The sequence below is a fragment of the Siphateles boraxobius genome, unplaced genomic scaffold (genome assembly GCF_051911475.1).
Source record: "Siphateles boraxobius isolate OS27281-9 unplaced genomic scaffold, OSU_SipBor_1 48, whole genome shotgun sequence".
In the NCBI taxonomy this organism is placed as follows: Eukaryota; Metazoa; Chordata; class Actinopteri; order Cypriniformes; family Leuciscidae; genus Siphateles; species Siphateles boraxobius.
The window spans coordinates 10,724,806-10,745,717 of record NW_027509119.1 but is presented as its reverse complement, the minus strand read 5'-3'; the positions used below and the strand labels follow the sequence as shown (position 1 = coordinate 10,745,717).

Sequence of the window (20,912 nt, the reverse complement as noted above, 5' to 3'; positions counted from 1 at the left end):
TCCCATTTTAAAAATCTGATTTCTTTTTTTGAAAAAGGAGTGGAGGGAGGGAAGGTAAACCGCAATCATCTCCGGTTGCCTTGTCAGCCAACAATTCCAGCTGCCAAGACCAATAAACTACTATGTGGCCTAAATGCGCCATGTGTTTTAGCAGCAAAAACAGCCCTGAACCTCGGAGAACTGACTCCAAGGTGGATTTGAGAACTCAAACACATATGGGTTTATAACATCCTCAAATAATCATGTACACAACAAATTTGAAAGCATCATAAACATTTCCCAGTATATATAGGGTGAATTTCACAAAACCATGTCCAAATTAAATGAAACCCAATAAAAAAAGAAATAAAAAATGTCGGTTTTAGAGGAATGGCCTGTCTGAATACTCAATACTAAATGGCTAGAAGGTGTGCAATAAAACTGTTTAAAGCACAGGTAGTTCCAGTAAGTTTAATCACTGTTCTATATTAATACGCTGCTTTCATTGAAGTACGTGCACGCACGCACACACACACACCACTCGTACACCAAGATCAAAGCACAGAAACTTGTCAGCAATGGCCCGCGGCTTTTATTAATGAAATAGCTGAATTGCTACATTAGCCACTGTTTTTTAAGGAATTAGACTCACAGATGCAGGTAATTCACGTACACATCTCTCTCTGTCTCTTGATAATTAATGCCTTATTCTTTCAAATAAATGTAAAGTTACGCACGACTTTATCTCTGTGTGTGATTTAAAGCAGACAAAAAGCTAGATCTATCTAGAGCCGTAACTGATGAAAATAACTGTCATTTTTACCCTTCTCGTCAAATATTGTGCTGCAAATATCAATAAAAACTTTAACTTCTCAATGCTGACAAACAACCATGGTATAAGCAGGATAATCCACGGCTAGCTGTGCATTAAGTGATTTGAATGCCTTCCGTTTCACGTCGGTTGGTTCTTTGCCTTGTCGTGGATTAAAATAGTTCAATGCACAGCTAGCCGTGATTTTTGGATTTTTGCAATATGAGATTCTTTCCAATGACAGTTCAACATTTCCCACATGGTCCTCAAGCTATTTATGCTCAAATAGGATTCTCATTAACACAATTTAAATATATTACAATAATGAGAATCTATAGTATTACAGTAATGAAAAAAAGGGGCTCACTCTTAAAAATAGGCTTGACTTTTTTCTTTTCATTTTAGGGGAAAATATGACCTGGACATGATCCTGACATTCACCCAGTCAGTTGCATTCACCTACACAATTAGCATAGCCCTATCATTTCATATATAGGCAAGTGCAAGGTGCTTTACAGATTCTGGTTGGCTGTTTTTTGTTTTGTTTGAACATATTTTAACACAAAACAAGAAATGCCAGAACAATGTTATATATATATATATATATATATATATAAACATATATAAACATATATAAACACACACACACTGGCTTCATCTTTGACAAAATAACTGTAATACTCTTTAAAATGGACTGTAATTTATTCAGTGTGATTCTTCATGAGTGTGTAAATTCTGTCCTTTGGCACCATCACAAGGTTTTGTGAATGAGTCTTTCAACAGTCCTAACGCTTTTAAAAACTACTTCAAAAGAATAAACATTAAAAACCCAATCCAAAGTACACAAAGTTCATAAATACATTTTTATCATGACAAGATGAGAGCTGGATGCTGAGCATTTCCTAAACTGATAGTCCATGAACAGATAATATAAGCTTGCATTAGAAACAAAACGCAGTTTACTTCAAAGAGTTTCTCTTGTGTACAAAAAGGCTCAAAATATCAGTCAGTGTTTCTTTTTTTTCCTACTCACAAGGTCTGTTCTTTGACTCCAGCCTGGTGTGACCTTCTCCATAGTTCAAAGGACACAAAAAAGTGTTGCGCAGTCAAAAGCGAGAGGGCAGAAGACATTAGAGGCAATCTCAATCCAGAATGTCACGTACCATTTTTATATATGTATTATTGACGTTTAGAGAAATGCAAAGGAAACTTTCAAGTATGAGGTCCGTCTCAAATCTATTTACAGTTCATTTGGCTGTTGTTGTATTTATGAATTAGCTTTCCTCTATACCAGCTGCTTAAGTGTATATATATATATATGGTCCATATGACTGTACCTACCTGTTTTACTTCCTATAACTGTGTGCATTTTAAAGTGAAACCGCCAATGACGTTTCCGTTTTCCCGTATATGTCTGCCTCCATGTTGACCGCGGTTGTTTGTACGTTTTCACACTTCGCTCTCAGTAGAGGCTTTACGGTTCGGGACCCAGCCGGTGTCGGGATGCGCACTATGATGTTGGGCCGTTATGGCATGGGTGGTGTTGATACTCGAGCACTCTGATTGGTCGCCCTGCAGCAGCTGTTCAGTTTCTCCATCATTCAGGGAGGCGGAGCTTGCCTGTAGCGAGACGGTATCTGTGCGCATGCAGGTGTGAAGCCCAGCTCCTCGACACACCTTCAACTGTCTCAAGTCTTCCCAGTAAAGATCCTCTCCTGAGAGCAGACACACGCCTTCCACGATACGGATCTTCTCTTTAGTGTAGCCTCCATCCCCAACACCCTGGACCTACAGGTGACATTCAGCTTCCATTAGAAGTGACTTTAAACTCAATTTGGAGATACTATTGTGGAAAAGTAGTACACTTTAAGTAATACTCACATCTAAACCATATACTTTACAAGAATATACTTAGGTGTGATCTTTATATAATGTTTTCAGACACTTGATTGAACTTAAATAAATAATAGATGCAACTTTTTTGACCCACCTAAGTAGGACTTAAGTACATCTTTATATGCGATTTCAAAATTGTTTCTATTATCTCTGAAATATGGTTAAAGTTACTGCTGAATGCACTGACAAGCATTTATGGTAAACTAAAATAAATATACTATGATGTAATTTCTATTGAAACGTGTATGTCATGAATTTAAATAGATTTGTAATTACACATATTGCAATTTACTACATTTAAAATATATTAACTTTAAATGTAATATTGAATAAACTATAATCAAGTGCTTCGCATAATGATTTAGTATGTTAGTCAACACATCAAAATACTTAAAACATGACAAAATTATTAAAATGTAGACTTAAAATGTACTTTCAAGTAACTTAATTTGACATTATTATAAAGTGCACTTTACAAGTGTACTTAAGTGTTAAAAACAGTCTTGATAGTGTACTCTTGAAATACACTTAAATGCCCTATGAAATTATTTCATTGTTATTACTCTTTCTGCAAGTACAGGTTTTTAAAAATATACTTTTAAGATTTGAAATGCACTACAAGTGCACATTCAATAAAATACAGGTATGTGCACTTCTTTTTCACAAGGATATGTTATTATTAGTATATTACAACTAATATTCTGGTTTGGGGGCTTAAAGGAAGTTCACTTAAAAATGGAAATTCAGTCATCATTTGCTGAAAACAATTTACCTCAAGTTGTGGGTGGCAATATGGCATTTAAGTCACAGTGAACCTGAAGTTGGGACCGACTTCAGTATTGTGACATACTTTCAGAGTGAAACGGAATATTGCATGAGAAAAAATGTATTAGATTCTGAAAAAGTGGGCGTTCCATTCAGCTCAGCTCGCAGCAGACTAACAGTTGGAGAGAATGTTCTACCTAAACTGTCAAACTGACGTCATCAGAGAAGGTAGGCTATTCCAGAAGTACATTTTCAGATTTTGATAGAAGATTGCAAAGAATCAACTTGCACTGATTAATTGTTCACCACAAGGCTAGAAATGTGCATTAACAAAGTAAATAAGGTAAACTTTGTTTTCATGCTGACTTTAAGAATAAAGAAAAACACCACCAACACCACTGCACTTCAAAAGAAAAGGTTCACAGTTCATGCTACCTCAGGCAGAATAGACCAAACAAATATTTCTTTATATCAGTTCATCATCATCTTAGTAACATCTATAAATGCTATCTTGCTTGCACGTTCATGCAGAAATTCTTTTCAAACAGATTACATGCACGAAGAAAAAGTTGGGATGCTGGATTTGAGATCGAGCATAACAGTTGATCACAATCACAAGGCTAAACTTCAAATAAGGGAAGCAAGGACATTTTCCCAATTTTTATGACTACCTTGTTTGCCATTCTGATGAAAATAAAAGGGGGATGTCAAAAGATGAAAGGAGAAAGGGAGTTGTAAGGATGATTGAGCTGCCGTGGAGAACATGGGGAAAAAAAGATGAGTGGGGACTCTGTAAAGAGATCCGAATACTGCTCACAAAATGATGAGAACAATCGTGTCAACAGCCAAAAAAACATTATTTTCCTGTTATCACTGTAAAGCTGCTTTGAAACAATCTGTACTGTATAAAGCACTATATAAATAAAGGTGACTTGACTTGGCTGATGTAAAACAACATCAACAACAAATTACATTTATCTACATGTGAAGGTGAAAACGGAAAGAACAATAAACAATACCTCTTTTTTATATCGCAGTTGGTTGTTTATTGCAGGTTTCTGGGCAGTTTCTATTTTAACCTCCTGTGTCGAAGTTCTGTATGAAGGGTTGCTGTAAGTCAAATTGCTGACTCCTGGATCTGCAAACTTGAATTTTTTGTGCCTGGAAAACAAAAACAACAACAAAAAATTAGTATGAGCAGCTGAGAAAAATAATTAACTCATGAAACTTTATAAAGTGCTTCATAAAACCTGGAGACCTACCTGTAAATAATGAATGCAGCTATGAGTATCAGGATCGCCAAAATCGACAGAGCTCCGCCAATCACGTAGCTGATATGAGGGCTCTCATCTTTTTAAAAATGGTCAAAATGTAAATGTTCATTCACACTTGCTTCATAATGTTCATTATCCTCATACAACAGAATTCTAATCCATTTACCCCGAGGTGCAGACACCACATTGCTCTGAGAGCAGTCCTCTTGATTGAGACTTGCATCTGTACAACTGTGAGGAGAAAGTGATGGGATTTGATGGCATTCTTTAAAGGAAACTTATTTTTTGACTGGATAGTTGCAGTTGACTTACTTGACCACCGACAGGCCTTTGTGAGGTTTCTCTGTGGGGAGTTTTTTAGGGGCCTGAGTACCCATGGTGCCCTTCTCAGGTGCCGTGGGAATGTAACCAGAGACTAGTCCAGAGATAGAATCAGGGTTATTATACCATAGGAAGGTTATTCGAAACTTGATGTACTAAAATAAACTAAAACTGAAATAATAATTTAGACATACAAAAAAATAAAATACTATTACAAATGACAAACAAAAAATAAATAAATTAAAATGAACAAAGAAAATATATTTAAAAAACTAATTTGAACCCTTGATATATAGTATGTCGATGACAAAAATAACAGGGCAGAATTGGAATACTGATAACTCTAATGGCTATTTATGCTAATAAGTACATGCAAATATACATGAATATTCACTTCACATGGATATTCTAAATGAAAATGTTCATTCTTATTAATATAGGCATATTTAAGCTAACAATCAAATTTCTAGAAAACAAAACTGATACAATTAAAAATAGTTTATTAATTATATAAATAATACATGAAAAACTTAAATAGAATTAGTTTCCTTGGCAACTAACTGAAATAAGTTGAAGTACTAAAATGACTCAAATAAAAAGAAATAAAATCTAAATAGAAATATAAAAAAAGTAATACTAAAAAAAGAAAAGTACATGATAATTATTTATTTTTTTAAATAAAATATCACAACACTTAAAATTGAAGTGAAAACTGAAAAAATTAAATTAAAAAAATTCAAAATATTAATAAATACTATAACAGTACATACCACTAAAATGGTAATCTGGTAGATATAAACGCAGTTATATCATTAATATAATTATTGATTTGTGTCATCTGAATGTTCAGCAGTGATTCCGGTGTATGTTGGACTCACTTGTAGAGCACGGCCTGCTGTCAGGCTCATCTGGACATGCGCACACAAAACCATTGCTCTTCGAAAGACACAAGTGTGTGCAACCCCCATTACTCACACTGCAATAATTTGTGCCTTGAAAGAAAGGATTGTAAATGTTACTAATATATTTTAATGGCAACTATAACATTTATTCATCATTAATGTGCTCACTGTTCATGCACCAAAAACAATCTTGAAAATATCTTGAACATATATTGCATATGATAAAACTACACTATATAGGCAACATTCTTTGTATTTAAACTCACCTAAAGGATTATTAGGAACACCATACTAATACTGTGTTTGACCCCCTTCCGCCTTCAGAACTGCCTTAATTCTACATGGCATTGATTCAAAAAGGTGCTGAAAGCATTCTTTAGAAATGTTGGCCCATATTGATAGGGTAGCATCTTGTAGTTGATGGAGATTTGTGGGATGCACATCCAGGGCAAGAAGCTCCCGTTCCACCACATCCCAAAGATGCTCTATTGGGTTGAGATCTGGTGACTGTGGGGGCCATTTTAGTACAGTGAACTCATTGTCATGTTCAAGAAACCAATTTGAAATGATTCGAGCTTTGTGACATGGTGCATTATCCTGCTGGAAGTAGCCATCAGTGGATGGGTATATGGTGGCCATAAAGGGATGGACATGGTCAGAAACAATGCTCAGGTAGGCCGTGGCATTTAAACGATGCCCAATTGGCACTAAGGGGCCTAAAGTGTGCCAAGAAAACATCCCCCACACCATTACACCACCACCACCAGCCTGCACAGGGGTAACAAGGCATGATGGATCCATGTTCTCATTCTGTTTACGCCAAATTCTGACTCTACCATCTGAATGTCTCAACAGAAATCGAGACTCATCAGACCAGGCAAAATTTTTTCAGTCTTCAACTGTCCAATTTTGGTGAGCTCTTGCAAATTGTAGCCTCTTTTTCCTATTTGTAGTGGAGATGAGTGGTACCCGGTGGGGTCTTCTGCTGTTGTAGCCCATCCGCCTCAAGGTTGTGCGTGTTGTGGCTTCACAAATGCTTTGCTACATACCTCGGTTGTAACGAGTGGTTATTTCAGTCAAAGTTGCTCTTCTATCAGCTTGAATCAGTCGGCCCATTTTCCTCTGACCTCTAGCATCAACAAGGCATTTTCGCCCACAGGACTGCCGCATACTGGATGTTTTTCCTTTTTCACACCATTCTTTGTAAACCCTAGAAATGGTTGTGCGTGAAAATCCCAGTAACAGAGCAGACTGTGAAATACTCAGACCGGCCCGTCTGGCACCAACAACCATGCCACGCTCAAAATTGCTTAAATCACCTTTCTTTCCCATTCTGACATTCAGTTTGGAGTTCAGGAGATTGTCTTGACCAGGACCACACCCCTAAATGCATTGAAGCAACTGCCATGTGATTGGTTGATTAGATAATTGCATTAATGAGAAATTGAACAGGTGTTCCTAATAATCCTTTAGGTGAGTGTATGAGACTAATGTTTTCCAGCTCTGGTCCAGGACACATTTTGGACGTCTGCCTTATCTGACGCACACATTTCAGGTGTTCCTCTAAAGAGCTGATGAGTTGAATCATATTTGTTTGAACAGGGAGACATACAAAATGTGCAGTGATGTTAGGGCTCCAGGATCAGGGCTGGGAAACACTGTTTTGGACCAAAGACAAAGACCATCAGAGGATTTATGTAGAACATTTCCCCTAAGAATACAAACACTTCTGTATCCAGAGAAGATTTTTTTTTTGTGGAAATTTACAAAAATCATTTAATCAGAATTTAATTCAGAGAGGAAATTACTCAATGTTACAGCATTCATGGTTTTTACATGACGTCACACCCTAGGAAAGTCCACCTGGAGGGCAAAACAAGGCTTTCCTCCATTGCCTGCCAGTCATTTTTACCAGGTTTGTGATACGTACTAATGTAGTAAGACAGTGATATTAAAAGACCAAATTCAGAATACATCTTATTGATGATGCATACTATACAGGCAAGCAGATGAACCATTATAGAGAAAACGCTTAACGATTCAGCGCATTGCATTCATATTCTGGGCTCATCTGCTCACCTTTATATTAGTATGTATCATCAATAATATTTATACTGAATGTGATCTTTTATTATCAATGTTTTAGTACTTTAAGGCACTTTAAGTGTTTTTCACATCAAGCGTTTTAGAATGTCCCAATGTCAAGAATGTTGCTTTTAATTGAACAAATATCTTTAAACTTCTGAAGTGGCAAAATTAATTGTGGATAATTAATGAATATTCACTTCTAATGGATATTCTGAATGAGTATGTTTAAATAGACCAACATTCTGATGAATATAGGCATATGTTTTTAAAATTTCTAGAAAACAAAACGAAAATTAAACACTTACATATATAAAAAAATAATAAAAAGCTTAAACTTATTTACTTCAGAAATAAGTTGAAGTTCTAAAATCACTAAAATAAAAAATATTAAAAAACAAATGAATAAAAATGAGAAAAGCACACAAAATGACTAAAACTTAAAGTAAAAAAACAAAATAACATTGAATATAATACTCTCAGCTTTGTCATAAATTAATAAAATTTTCATTTTTGGGTGAACTATCCCTTTAAAGATACGGTGCATCTCCCAAATGTTTAAATATGATGTTCTATGCATAAGAAGTGTATGCAAAATAACTTAAATCACAAAAACCCTTCAAAGTAAAACATGTTGAGCTCTTCAGTTCAGGCCGAATAAGTCAGTCTTACCAGTCTGCCTTTGTGGTGACACCACTATGATGTCCATGAGGCCCTCTACATTAGCCAGCACAGTTTCCTTACTACGACCTGTATGCTTATCTACTCGCTGAATAGACTTGGTCTGCCAATCCGTCCAGTAAATCCAATGGTCTTGCTGTGAGATTCGGGAAAAAGGAGTTAAAGGAGAGTATACCGGTTTCAACTGGAGACAAAGAAAAGGGGTAAAAATAGGGAGGGGGTAAAAATAGGGAGGGGGGGAGGGGGGGTGGAGAGAAAGAAAGATGGGAAGAAAAAGGAGGGTCAGAAAATGGAAAGATGCGTAGGAAGAGAAAATCATGCTAAGGTCATAAATGCAGAGACATAAGTGAAAGAGAGGATGGGTCAGTGGAGCAGGAGGTGATGTGAGTCGGTAAGTGAGGGTGAGGATCAGATATGGAAAGGTACCTGCGTGAGGGCAAACGGGTGTGAGACGGGGCTGATCAGAATTTGACGCAGTTTGCCATTCAAGTCAGAACTTTCTATGCGGTCCAAGTGTGCATCCACCCAAAAGATCCTATACATGAAATCATGTGATAATTCAGTGATAATTCTCCAGAATGTTTGAAGGTACTTGCCATGATTATGGTACAAAATAGAGTCTGAAATGCTTTAAGGAAGACATCTTTTTAAGCAAATTAAGAAAGTCAAAAGAGGTGCCTTTAGAAAATGTTGATTAAGCCTGAGGATTTCAAAATAAATATTTTGTCAGCTCTTGCAATTATCAACATTATAGCAAAAATGTTTTTATAAATCTAGAGTTTAATTTTAGAATAATTGAGATACTACTATAGTTTTCAATATTTTTAAAAAATATTTATATTTTCTGTTTTCATTTTAATTTTAGTCAAAGTTTTAGTAATTTTGTCATGTCGATTTTTTTTGTTTTAGTTTTTCTAGTAGTAGTTTTTGTTTTTCTAAATACAATATCTATATAACATTTTTCTATATTTAGATTTTTTTGTCTACATAGTTTTATTAATTTTATTGCAGTTTTAGTTATTTTAGTACATCAACTTAAACTAAATTAAAATGAGAAATGTTGCTAGACAAATAGACAAAAAAGGGTTAAGTTTATTTTATTTAAAGTAATTTATTTAATTATTTTAGTATTAGTTAACTATAACAACCTTGTACATATATTTTGAGAGTTGTAATGATTGAAATGTATAAACACAACGCATAAATAAGTTTGCAAATTTAACCTAAATGAATAGTCAGAATTACAGTAGCTAGTTTCCCTTATTTCCCCCCAAAATGGAACACTAACTGTACCCTATTCATGGAAAGTACCTGAACAGTCAAAGCCAGTTGATGTTAGTGGTAAAGTGGCATTAAAAAAGTAAAGCTAGGTGTAAAACTGAAGAAAGAAAGAAAAGAGAACAAAATTTAAAATGAAAATGATTTTCAAAAACAGAAATAGAGTGTATGTTTCATCTAAGGCCACATACACACTGCAATCTAGTGATAGGAGTGTTTAATGTGGTATTGAATCTCCAATACTTATTTGGTGTGCATTACCCTTGAAATTGCGATGACTGAGATAGTGATAAACATGACTGTGAACAAGAAGCATGAACGCCAACCTGTTTGATTTGACCAAAGTAATATTAGTATATGCAAAAATGCCTTTTACAGGAAATTGCCAACGACAGAAGGTTTTCTGGTCGCTTATAAATAAGGCCAACACTTGGTTGTGATTTTTTTGGTCTTATTTTCTGAATGGCCACATATTTGGGCTTATTTTGGTGCTTGCAAATCTCTTCATTTGGGCTTGTTTTATTGAACTTTTTGGAAGTATGTTGAGTCAACTGTGAATAAACTTTCCATTTTTATGGATCTTGCCATCTATGATATTTACTTTAATCACTGTCACTACGTTTTACACAAGTGATATTCGTGGCTAGCGTGAGAACGATTAAGGGGATTGTCATAAGTTGTTTTTCCATCAACCCATGTTTATGAGAATTTTGTGATACCTAAAAAAACGTTGGAGAGAAACGGCACGATGCGCTTAAATTCTAAACAAGTATGCATTCAATTGAGGCAGATCACTTTTTATCCGATAAACACACAAATGATGGAAACCGAATAAATCCCTCAATGTGTCAACTTACGTGACTTTGCCTCAACAAAGGGATGTGATTGGATAACTGGACTAACCAGCAGGCAAATCGCGTTACACAGCATCTCAAAATGATTTGGTATAATGACCTCCAAGAACTGTCTCACACGACTACATTCCAAAACAGGTATCTACTTCCAAATGCAAAAATGCATTTGGTCTGCGCTCTCCAAGGCGCAAGTAATTTATAATGTATGATTAAAGAGCCACAGTGGATCCTCGACTGCAGCAACTTGCATTTTTATTACATATATTTTGCGCCAATTTCCCAGCAAGTGACGATTTTGCTTGATTGAACACATGGGATGGAAACTGAGCTTCATTTACAAATGTTTTAATGCGATATTCCAATTTTGAGCATAAGATAAATTCACTACTTTGGATGGAAACATAGCTATTTAATAGAAACTTAAATATGGTATGTAACCTGTTGTTTTGAACAGGACAGTTTGAGTGTCTCATCCTTTTATAACTTACAGTTTTCAATCTCATTCACTTAAACATATATGGATTTATTGTTAATGCAGCTGTCACAACTGCATTCTATGACCAAATTTGCTGAAAAATGCAGGCAGTCACTCTCATAAATGACCAAACTGTGTTTGTACAGAAAGGCATTATGCACTCAACAGGGAACATTGGACAGTGTATGCAGCCTAAAAAGTGCATCAGAATTTTGTTGATATGGGTTAATGTGTTTAAGGTCCATTTTATACATGTATACCATGTTTCAATAAAATCATTATCGAAACTCTCCCCTTTTTTAATTAATTCTTCTCTTTTACCTGCGAGTGTCATAGTCCAGTGTCAAGCCATTTGGCCACCCCAGATCTGTGTTAATGAGGACTTTTCTGTCTGTGCCATCCAGGTACGCTCGCTCGATCTTTGCGATATGACCCCAATCAGTCCAGAACAAGAACCTTGCCAAAGAATAAAATAATGAAAAGCATTCATTAGTAAAAATATAGTAACTATATATAGTAACTCCCCTATTCCTCCCTCTCATTTAAATAAATGCAATCTTAATGCGTTACTTTATTCTAATTTCAGAATTCTAGATTCAACTACCTGTAGACAAAATAACTAAAGAAAATTAACCATCCATTTTTCCTTAGAGATTCATCAAGAAAATATTCCAACTGTAATAATATTTTAGAAATAAAATAATAATATGATAATGTATATGTGTAATATAATATTACACACACACACACACACACACACACACACACACACACACACGTGTAATCTTCCATACTGCATACCACTGCTCTAAGTATACAAAATACATAGAAAATGCAAACTACAAACACAGGGAAAAATAGTCAATTTAGAATTAGACTAAGGGATGTATAGATACATTTTAGGATTGAATAATATTGGCATTTCTCTGTTTGTCTTCCCAAACAGCGGGGCACGGTGATAGCAACGCCAATGTCATGGGTTTGATTTCCAGGGAATGCATGAACTGATACATTGCATAACTTCGATGCAATGTAAGTCTTTTTGGATAATAGCATTTTCCAGATGCATAAAGGACCCAATATACAGGTACTTCAAGTGTGATGTCATTTCAAACAAAATGAGTTCGTTTGGAGTCCGTTTCATGAGTTTGAAACAGCTTGCCGAAGTGAACTCTCCGGAAAAGTTTGCTCTGGTAAACACAATCGAACTACTACTTGGTCCATGGTGATTACTTAATAGATGGGTTTGGCTCTGCTGCCTTCGACGTAAAAATCTTCTCCATTTCATTTCTTCTGTTCAGTCCGTCGAGGTTAGTCTAAGGGCGTTTTTACGCTGTATGTTGTGGATATGGATTAATGGGTTTATATATATTTTTTTATCATGTATACCATCTTTCAACAAAATCATTATCGAAACTCTACCCTTTTTTAATTAGTCTCCTCTTTTACCTGCGAGTGTCATAGTCCAGTGTAAATTTTGCTTGGACTGGTTTCACATTCAACTTGATTCTATCGAAACCTGGTGCACTTGTGTTGTTCATCTTACATCACAAACGTGCACGCCACATAAAAGCAAACAGAACGTGGTCCATATATTTAGTTTTTTATTAATTTGGTGCTATTATGCGTAGCTGAGTAAACGACACTTAAGTTTACTGTATGTCTGTCGCATGAGGGCGGCTTGCAAACAGATTGTTTTGAGGTGACAGTAGACTGCCATTCAATTCAGTTAAAGTCCGTGTTGTTTTCACATTCACATGAATCGCAGTGTAAAAACGCCATGAACGCATTGGGGAGCTGCTTTATAGTAAAAACACAAGTTTTAATTCGAATTGAAAGAGACACTGACACGGTTTTGTTTTTTCATGTTCAATATTGTAATGCTGCTTGATTTATGAAGAAATGTATTGTATAAAGTGTTACATAAATAAACATGACGTGACGACTGGAGTACCAGATTTGCAGAGCTCGTGCAAACATATCCACATACCTATGATCAGATGCTTTTTTAAATGCTGTTTTCTTACCGCTGTCATTTTTGTTGTGTGCTTATTTTTTAATAAGCGTGCAGTACATATTTTCATATTTATGTAAACACCACTCTCAGCAGTGTAGGCGGCATCGAGATGTCCGCTAACAGTATACCGCTGATAACGTTTTAATCTTCTTTTACCCTTAAGCGAAGAATGAAAAAGAACTTCACCGCGAGTATATGGGGGCCTTAAATGCAAATGTAAATATAAACAAATACATAAATCAACAGAACTGGAAGTAAATGATAATATGTTTGCCTTTCTCACCCTTTGCTAGGAAAGACAGCGATAGCTCTTGGTTCATCCAGACTGTTATTCACCAGAACTTTCCGAGATGTGCCATCTAAGTGAGCCACTTCAATGGTGTTACGGCCAGTGTCTGTCCAGTACATGTTACGGGCAACCCAGTCAACAGCAAGTCCATCAGTAGTCTTCAGACCATGACTGATCACAGTTTCCATATTGCTGCCATCTAAATTTACCCGTCTGAAAACAATAAAATATTGTGTGAATAATATAAGAGAGCTTAACAATACATCGCATTTAAAATAGAAGTAAATGCCAGGGTGGAGATTTTTAAAACTTTCCTTGAAAAATCTTGCAGTAACTAGCAGGATCAATGATAGCATGCTACTACTGCAGTAAAAAAAAGATATATTTCAAGACACCATACCTGATAACATCCAGAGACACATCTGTATAGTACAGTTTCCTCTCCACGCTGTCATAGTCCAAGGAAATAACATTTTGCAGTTCGGGCACAGGAACGTACACATCTGTATGGTCATTAGTGTCTAGAGAGATTCGCCGGACGCTGATGCGATTCGAAAACAGCAGGTATGATTCAGGCAAATTGTCACATGATCTTCCATCACTTTTCAGCAGAATACCCGTGGGACAAGCACAAGACGTCACATTATGCCGAGGAAGGCACAGGTGAGTGCAGCCGCCGTTCCTCCTGCCGCATTTATTGAAACCTGCAGGAACAAGGAGGACGATTATGCCAAAAAAAAGTACCATCATTTTTGTATTCTTACATGCCAAGCTTTTCTAAGCCTTGAACTGAACAACATTATTCACCAATTAACTACTATTTAAGTGCTTCAAGCACATTGTTGTAATTATTTACTGGAAAAAGGATATAAAGGTTCAGGTGGTTAATGGTTAATGTACATTTAGCAGGCACTTTCTGTGACAAAAATGAGTACTGTACACTAGCGTTATTTTAATATTACTTCTATACTACACTGCCCAGACAAAAAAAGTCGCTTTTTGGATTTAAACTGGCAATTAATTAAGATTCTAATCTTCAGTGCATTTCAGTATTAGTAATTTTACTGCTAGTAATTTCTTAAGTAATTTAAAAATAATATGATTTAATTTAGCCACCAAAACAACATTTCTTATTGTCATTTAGATTTCTAACATTATATTTTTCTAGTACTTGTTTTTTTTTAAAATGTATTATAAAATCTAATATTGTTATTTTATTTTATTTCAGATTTATTTCAATTAATGATTGGCATTTCTTAAAAATTTTTAGTTCATGACAAAACACAAATTTGGGTTCTAAAAATGGCTGAAAATATTTTTTTTGAAACACGAAGGCTATTTGATGCACAATGCGAAAGGCTTTGAGAATAAACACAAGAAAATAAATAAAAACAACAACAACACTGTACTACTTTGTAACCTACCCAAAGGTCTTGTGCGGTCAACAGCCTGGATGTCCATGAGACCAGGTAAGTTGGAGCGGACTGTGATGGTGTTTGCTCCAGTTCCCTTGTCAGCTCGATGAATACTGCGGCTCTGCCAGTCGGTCCAGTACATATGCGGTCCCAGGACAGTGAGGCCATACGGGTGCTGCACAGGAGACACCAGGGTCTTCCGGTTTGAACCATTAAGATCAGATGCTTCTATCCGCTAAAGGTTCAAAAAGATTTGATTATTTTATTTAATTCAACCAGCCAGCATTTATATAAGTCTTATCATTCGTCTGTAGGGAAACTTGAACAAGGTGTTACAGTATAGGCTGGAATACACTACATGACCTTTTAACCCTATAAAGCCAACTGTATCATACTTATGCAAATTTACAAGGCTAAATTATCAACATGATTAACACTTAATATCTTTTGTACACAATCTGTTATACAGTTATAAAGATGTCATTGATTCACAATACAAGCATTCTCCTTTTTCTCCTATATCATAGTGTATAAGCCATAAAAGCTGAGCATATGATACTCAAACACATGCAATTTGTTTTTAAGTTTTTGATGCGTGTAAAGGTTCATTCGCTTTCCATAAAAAAAGGGATATTTCTGACTATTATTTCATATGTCAGGCTATACAGTTAAAATCGAATCAGATTTTCATCATACATTAAACGACTGAGCATCAAACACTACCTGAAAGTTCAAGTCTTTCTGAACTCAAACCCATGCAGAAACGTTTACATCGTAGCTAGACACTAACCTCAGTATGTGCATCAGCCCAGAGCAGTTGTGAACCAGCTTTGTCTACGGCAAGTCCATTAGGCCAGCCGAGATTATTATTGATCAGAACAACACGATCTGAACCATCCATACTGGAGCGCTCCAGCTTGGCATGTTCACCCCAGTCGGTCCAGTACATGTACCTAAAAGCAGATTTTATATTATTAATCATTACAGAATGTGCCTGTCCCCTGCTGCAAGAAACTTTTTAAGAAATAATTAATATTTTATTATTTTAAGAAAATTTACAGTCTCTCCATTTTCTAGGAATCAAACCCAGAAAAAAAAAGTAGAATTTTGTCCAATCAAATGCTTTCAGAACCAGAATATAATAAAAGTTATTAGAAATACCACCTGCCTTCAAAGTCCTCCTCACTCATTCAGTTCTACCCTTGTTAAAAACAAGTGCGCATAATTGTTTTGAATGTGCACTTGTAATGTACTATAAATCTTAATAGTATATTCCCAAAATTGTTTGAGCAGATAACGTATTGATGAAATAAAACGCCACTTATGTGTACTTAAAGAGAACCTTTACTCTTAAAACACTCTTAAGTACACTTTTAAAAAATGCACTTTGTAACAATGTCAAATTAAAAGTTTTACTTTAAAGAGCATTTAAAAAAAATTGCTTTAATCATTTTTAGACTTATTTTGATGTGTTGACACATACTAAAGCACATGTAAAGTAATTTAAATGTAATATTGTTTAACTTACTACAGTTAAAGTTAACATATGTACTTAATTCACTACAAATGCGTAATTGCAAATATATTAAAATATAAGACATACATTTTTAACAGAACACGACGTACGTTTTAATAGAAATTACATTAAAGTATATTTTTGTTAACCATAAATGCAATCAAAATTAAATCAAATCACAGTCAGTTCCCACATAAGTAAAATATTTTAAAGTAATAAGTGTGTGATGAGTACTCTTTTTAAAAGTGTACTAAAGTCTACTTTTTCACAAGGTTACATAGTGAATAACACATATAGAGTATTATATAAGGAACAGGAATTTATAAAGTCTATCTTTAATAAAATATATATTTTTTTTAAATCTACAACTAAATCTGACTTGAAATGAATTGTTCGGAGTCAAAACAGTGTAGGGCAAAACATTCACCCCATCTCATGGAACAGGGCGATTGCACGAGGGCTGTCCAGATTCTGCCACACAAGCACTTTTCTCATTGAGCCATTGAGATTAGCAACCTCAATGCGGTTTGTCCCGGTGTCTGTCCAGTAGATTTTTCTGCCCACTGAATCCACTGCCAGACCATCAGTGGTCATCAGACCTGAAAGAGAGGGGAAACACTTCAAATCAATCAAAGTTGAGCAACTGCATAAAAGTCATTTAATACAATTACTGTGCGTAGTTTTGAGGGTAACTGTAGATTTAATATACAACCCGAATTCCGGAAAAGTTGGGACGTTTTTTATATTTGAATAAAATGAAAACTATACGACTTTCAAATCACATGAGCCAATATTTTATTCACAACAGAACATAGATAACATAACAAATGTTTAAACTGAGAAAATTTACACTTTTATCCAATAAATGAGCCCATTTCAAATTTGATGCCTGCTACAGGTCTCAAAATAGTTGGGACGGGGGCACGTTTCCCATGGTGTAACAACATCTCTTCTTTTCAAACAGTTTGAAGACGTCTGGGCATCGAGTTTATGAGTGTCTGGAGTTTTGGTGTTGGAATTTGGTCCCATTCTTGCCTTATATAGGTTTCCAGCTGCTGAAGTGTTCGTGGTCGTCTTTGACGCATTTTTCGTTTAATGATGCGCCAAATGTTCCTCTATAGGTGAAAGATCTGGAATGCAGGCAGGCCAATTCAACACCCGGACTCTTCTACGATGTAGCCATGCAGTTGAAATAGCTGCAGTATGTGGTTTTGCATTGTCCTGCTGAAATACACAAGGCCTTCCCTGAAATAGACGTCGTCTGGAGGGGAGCATATGTTGCTCTAAAACCTTTATATAGCTTTCAGCATTCATAGTGCCTTCCAAAACATGCAAGCTGCCCATACCGTATGCACTTATGCACCCCCATACCATCAGAGATGCTGGCTTTTGAACTGAACGCTGATAACACGATGGAAGGTCTCCCTCTTCTTTTGCCCGGAGGACACAGCGTCCGTGATTTCCAACAAGAATGTCAAATTTGGACTCGTCGGACCATAGAATACTTTTCCACTTTGAAATAGTCCATTTTAAATGAGCCTTGGCCCACAGAACACGATGGCGCTTCTGGACCATGTTCACATATGGCTTCCTTTTTGCATGATAGAGCTTTGTTTGGCATCTGCAGATGGCACGGCGGATTGTGTTTACCGACAGTGGTTTCTGGAAGTATTCCTGGGCCCATTTAGTAATGTCATTCACACAATCATGCCGATGAGTGATGCAGTGTCGTCTGAGGGCCCGAAGACCACGGTCATTCATTAAAGGTCTTCGACCTTGTCCCTTACGCACAGAGATTTCTCCAGTTTCTCTGAATCTTTTGATGATGTTGTGCACTGTAGATGATGAGATTTGCAAAGCCTTTGCAATTTGACGTTGAGGAACATTGTTTTTAAAGTGTTCCACAATCTTTTTACGCACTCTTTTACAGATTGGAGAGGCTCTGCCCATCTTTATTTCTGAGAGACTCTACCTCTCTAGGACATCCCTTTTATAGCTAATCATGTTACAGACCTGATATAAATGAACTTAATTAGTTGCTAGATGTTCTCCCACCTGAATCCTTTCTATTTTTTTTGCTTTTTCAACCATTTGTTGCCCCCGTCCCAACTATTTTGAGACCTGTAGCAGGCATCAAATTTGAAATGAGCTCATTTAGTGGATAAAAGTGTAAAATTTCTCAGTTTAAACATTTGTTATGTTATCTATGTTCTATTGTGAATAGAATATTGGCTCATGTGATTTGAAAGTCTTATAGTTTTCATTTTATTCAAATTTAAAAAACGTCCCAACTTTTCCGGAATTCGGGTTGTAGTCCAACTTACCAGTTGAAATAAGGTCCTCATGTTCTGTACCATTGATATTGGCTCTGCTGATTTTCTTTAATGTACTGTCTGACCAGTACACTTTACCTGCAGAAGCATGAAAATATCCAAAATGGTTTTCCCTGAATAAGCATTATATGCAAAAGTGTCTCTATGTTGAGTATTTCCTTGTACCTTCTACGGCATCCACTCCTATTGCAATCGTGTTCTTCATAGACACACTGACTGCCAGAACAACATCAGCAAAGTATGGGATGTCCAAAGAAATCATTCTGATGTCTGTCCGCCGGGCAAAGATAAGAAAGCTGTTCATTGCTGTAAGACAAGAGAGAATAATAATGAAGCATTCGTTTCATAAAAAAATTACATTTTTTATCAAATAAAAAAAAAAAAATATATAGTGTTAAATTTAAACCGGGGGGGGGGGGGGGGGGGGGGGGGGGGGTATAAAGAACAATAAAGAATCTGAACATTAGAGATAACTGGCATAGAACATAAAATAATTGGCATGTTTTAGTCCAGATTAAATTGTTAAAAATGTTTTAAATGTTTTAAGTATTGGGTGTTATTTGATAAACAACATAGGGAATACAAAAATCTGAATGCAAGTACTGTTTGACTTCCTTTCTTCTCTGTGACAACCGGGTGTCAGAAACAAAGTTGTGCAGCCTGTTTGGTTTACGGGTCGCCAAGGCAACCACATTATTTCTGCATTTCCATAAGTGCCATCATTCTGTCAGAAAGTGAATGTGCATTTGTATGCAGTCTGTCTCCACTCATTCCACACAGATTTTTAAACGGTTGATGGCAAACAAGCGTCCTAAAAATTCAATTTATATTGTATTCAGAATTATTCACAATAATGCAATAAGGTGTTCATTACCAAAAAACATTATCATTCATTTCACCGAATGTGTACCTCACACTTGTCCACGTCACTGTTTCAGTAATTATCATGGTTTCTTTTGTAATTTTGTCTGCCACAAGATAATGGTGGGTAAAGCTAGTATAAATAGCCTTTGCCAACAAGACCGGCTATTTTCATGTAGTGTAAATTAGCATATTGTCTTTATCATAATGGCAAAAAAATAACCTTATTAATTACATGTACAGGAATAGTAGATGCCATTAAATGTAGGGTACAACAGGCTAAAGGCACACCTTACGAAAAATGTGCTTTTCACTGTAACACTTTCTATGAAGTAATTCATTTTGAGAAGGTATTACTATTCTATAAAAATATTTGTAAAGACTCAGACCTATACTGCATTATTAGAACAGTTATAGTTACATTTATATTATTTTTTTATAATTACTTAAAATAAGTCATGCATTTGCTTTTTCAATGTGCAAGCTCGTAATCCATTATACACTGATTTATAAATGATCAAATATAAAATAAATCCAGAGACACTTATTTGCTGCAGCAATTAGTTATTATCAATGGCTAATATTTGCATTAGAGGTCATGAATGGTAGTTTTGATTCATTAAATCTATATCTCCTCAGCCATATGCATGGTATCGCTTATAGCAGTTTAAAATTATACTTCAATTAATATTGTTGCAGTGTTTTGTTAGTATGTAACATAACAAAAATATTTTCAACTGTTTGTATTAATGATTTCTATTTTTTCCCCCCATTATTTTATTACAGGAATTATCGTTCATTAGCTACATTTACTAGTAAACAACTTAAAATGTATCATGAAATTGCATCCTATGTTTTCCCTTTACTTAAAGCCATCAATGATGCATTTATAGAGGTTAGAAACTGTATTATCACTCACAATAAGTATTAAAAGAACACAACACGGCAATTAAAAACAATACATTCAATTATTTGACAGAAATAAATCTGAATTACTAAAAAAAGTAATTGCAAATATAATATAATAACATTATAGCAATGCAGGTTGCATCTATAAATACATTCATGGAACCATACGACTGACTAATTAATACTTATAAATCAGTGTATACTGGATTAAGAGCATGCGCAGTAAAAAACAACAACGAATGACTTCTAAG

The 20,912-nt window shown here is 35.5% G+C and overlaps 1 protein-coding gene across 4 annotated transcripts in view; it reads right to left on the bottom strand.

The window, feature by feature from the left end:
* Positions 1-1,473: 1,473 nt before the first annotated feature.
* The window catches only part of lrp4 (low density lipoprotein receptor-related protein 4), a 98,335-nt gene continuing 78,896 nt past the window's right edge, over positions 1,474-20,912 (bottom strand). The window contains exons 23-38 of one of the 4 annotated variants that reach the window (XM_077201971.1): positions 19,057-19,197; positions 18,883-18,969; positions 16,986-17,157; positions 15,833-15,995; positions 15,052-15,277; positions 14,028-14,331; positions 13,622-13,840; positions 11,643-11,777; positions 9,141-9,249; positions 8,706-8,850; positions 5,925-6,038; positions 5,038-5,140; positions 4,892-4,956; positions 4,714-4,801; positions 4,471-4,612; positions 1,474-2,578 (exon numbers count right to left, since the gene is read on the bottom strand). In XM_077201971.1, coding sequence (XP_077058086.1) covers positions 2,240-2,578; positions 4,471-4,612; positions 4,714-4,801; positions 4,892-4,956; positions 5,038-5,140; positions 5,925-6,038; positions 8,706-8,850; positions 9,141-9,249; positions 11,643-11,777; positions 13,622-13,840; positions 14,028-14,331; positions 15,052-15,277; positions 15,833-15,995; positions 16,986-17,157; positions 18,883-18,969; positions 19,057-19,197 — 2,552 coding nt within the window. In that variant the 3' untranslated portion in view covers positions 1,474-2,239. Of the gene's footprint in view, positions 2,579-4,470; positions 4,613-4,713; positions 4,802-4,891; positions 4,957-5,037; positions 5,141-5,924; positions 6,039-8,705; positions 8,899-9,140; positions 9,250-11,642; positions 11,778-13,621; positions 13,841-14,027; positions 14,332-15,051; positions 15,278-15,832; positions 15,996-16,985; positions 17,158-18,882; positions 18,970-19,056; positions 19,198-20,912 lie in introns of those variants that run through there. The other 3 variants (XM_077201970.1, XR_013194645.1, XM_077201972.1) reach the window with 3 other exon arrangements.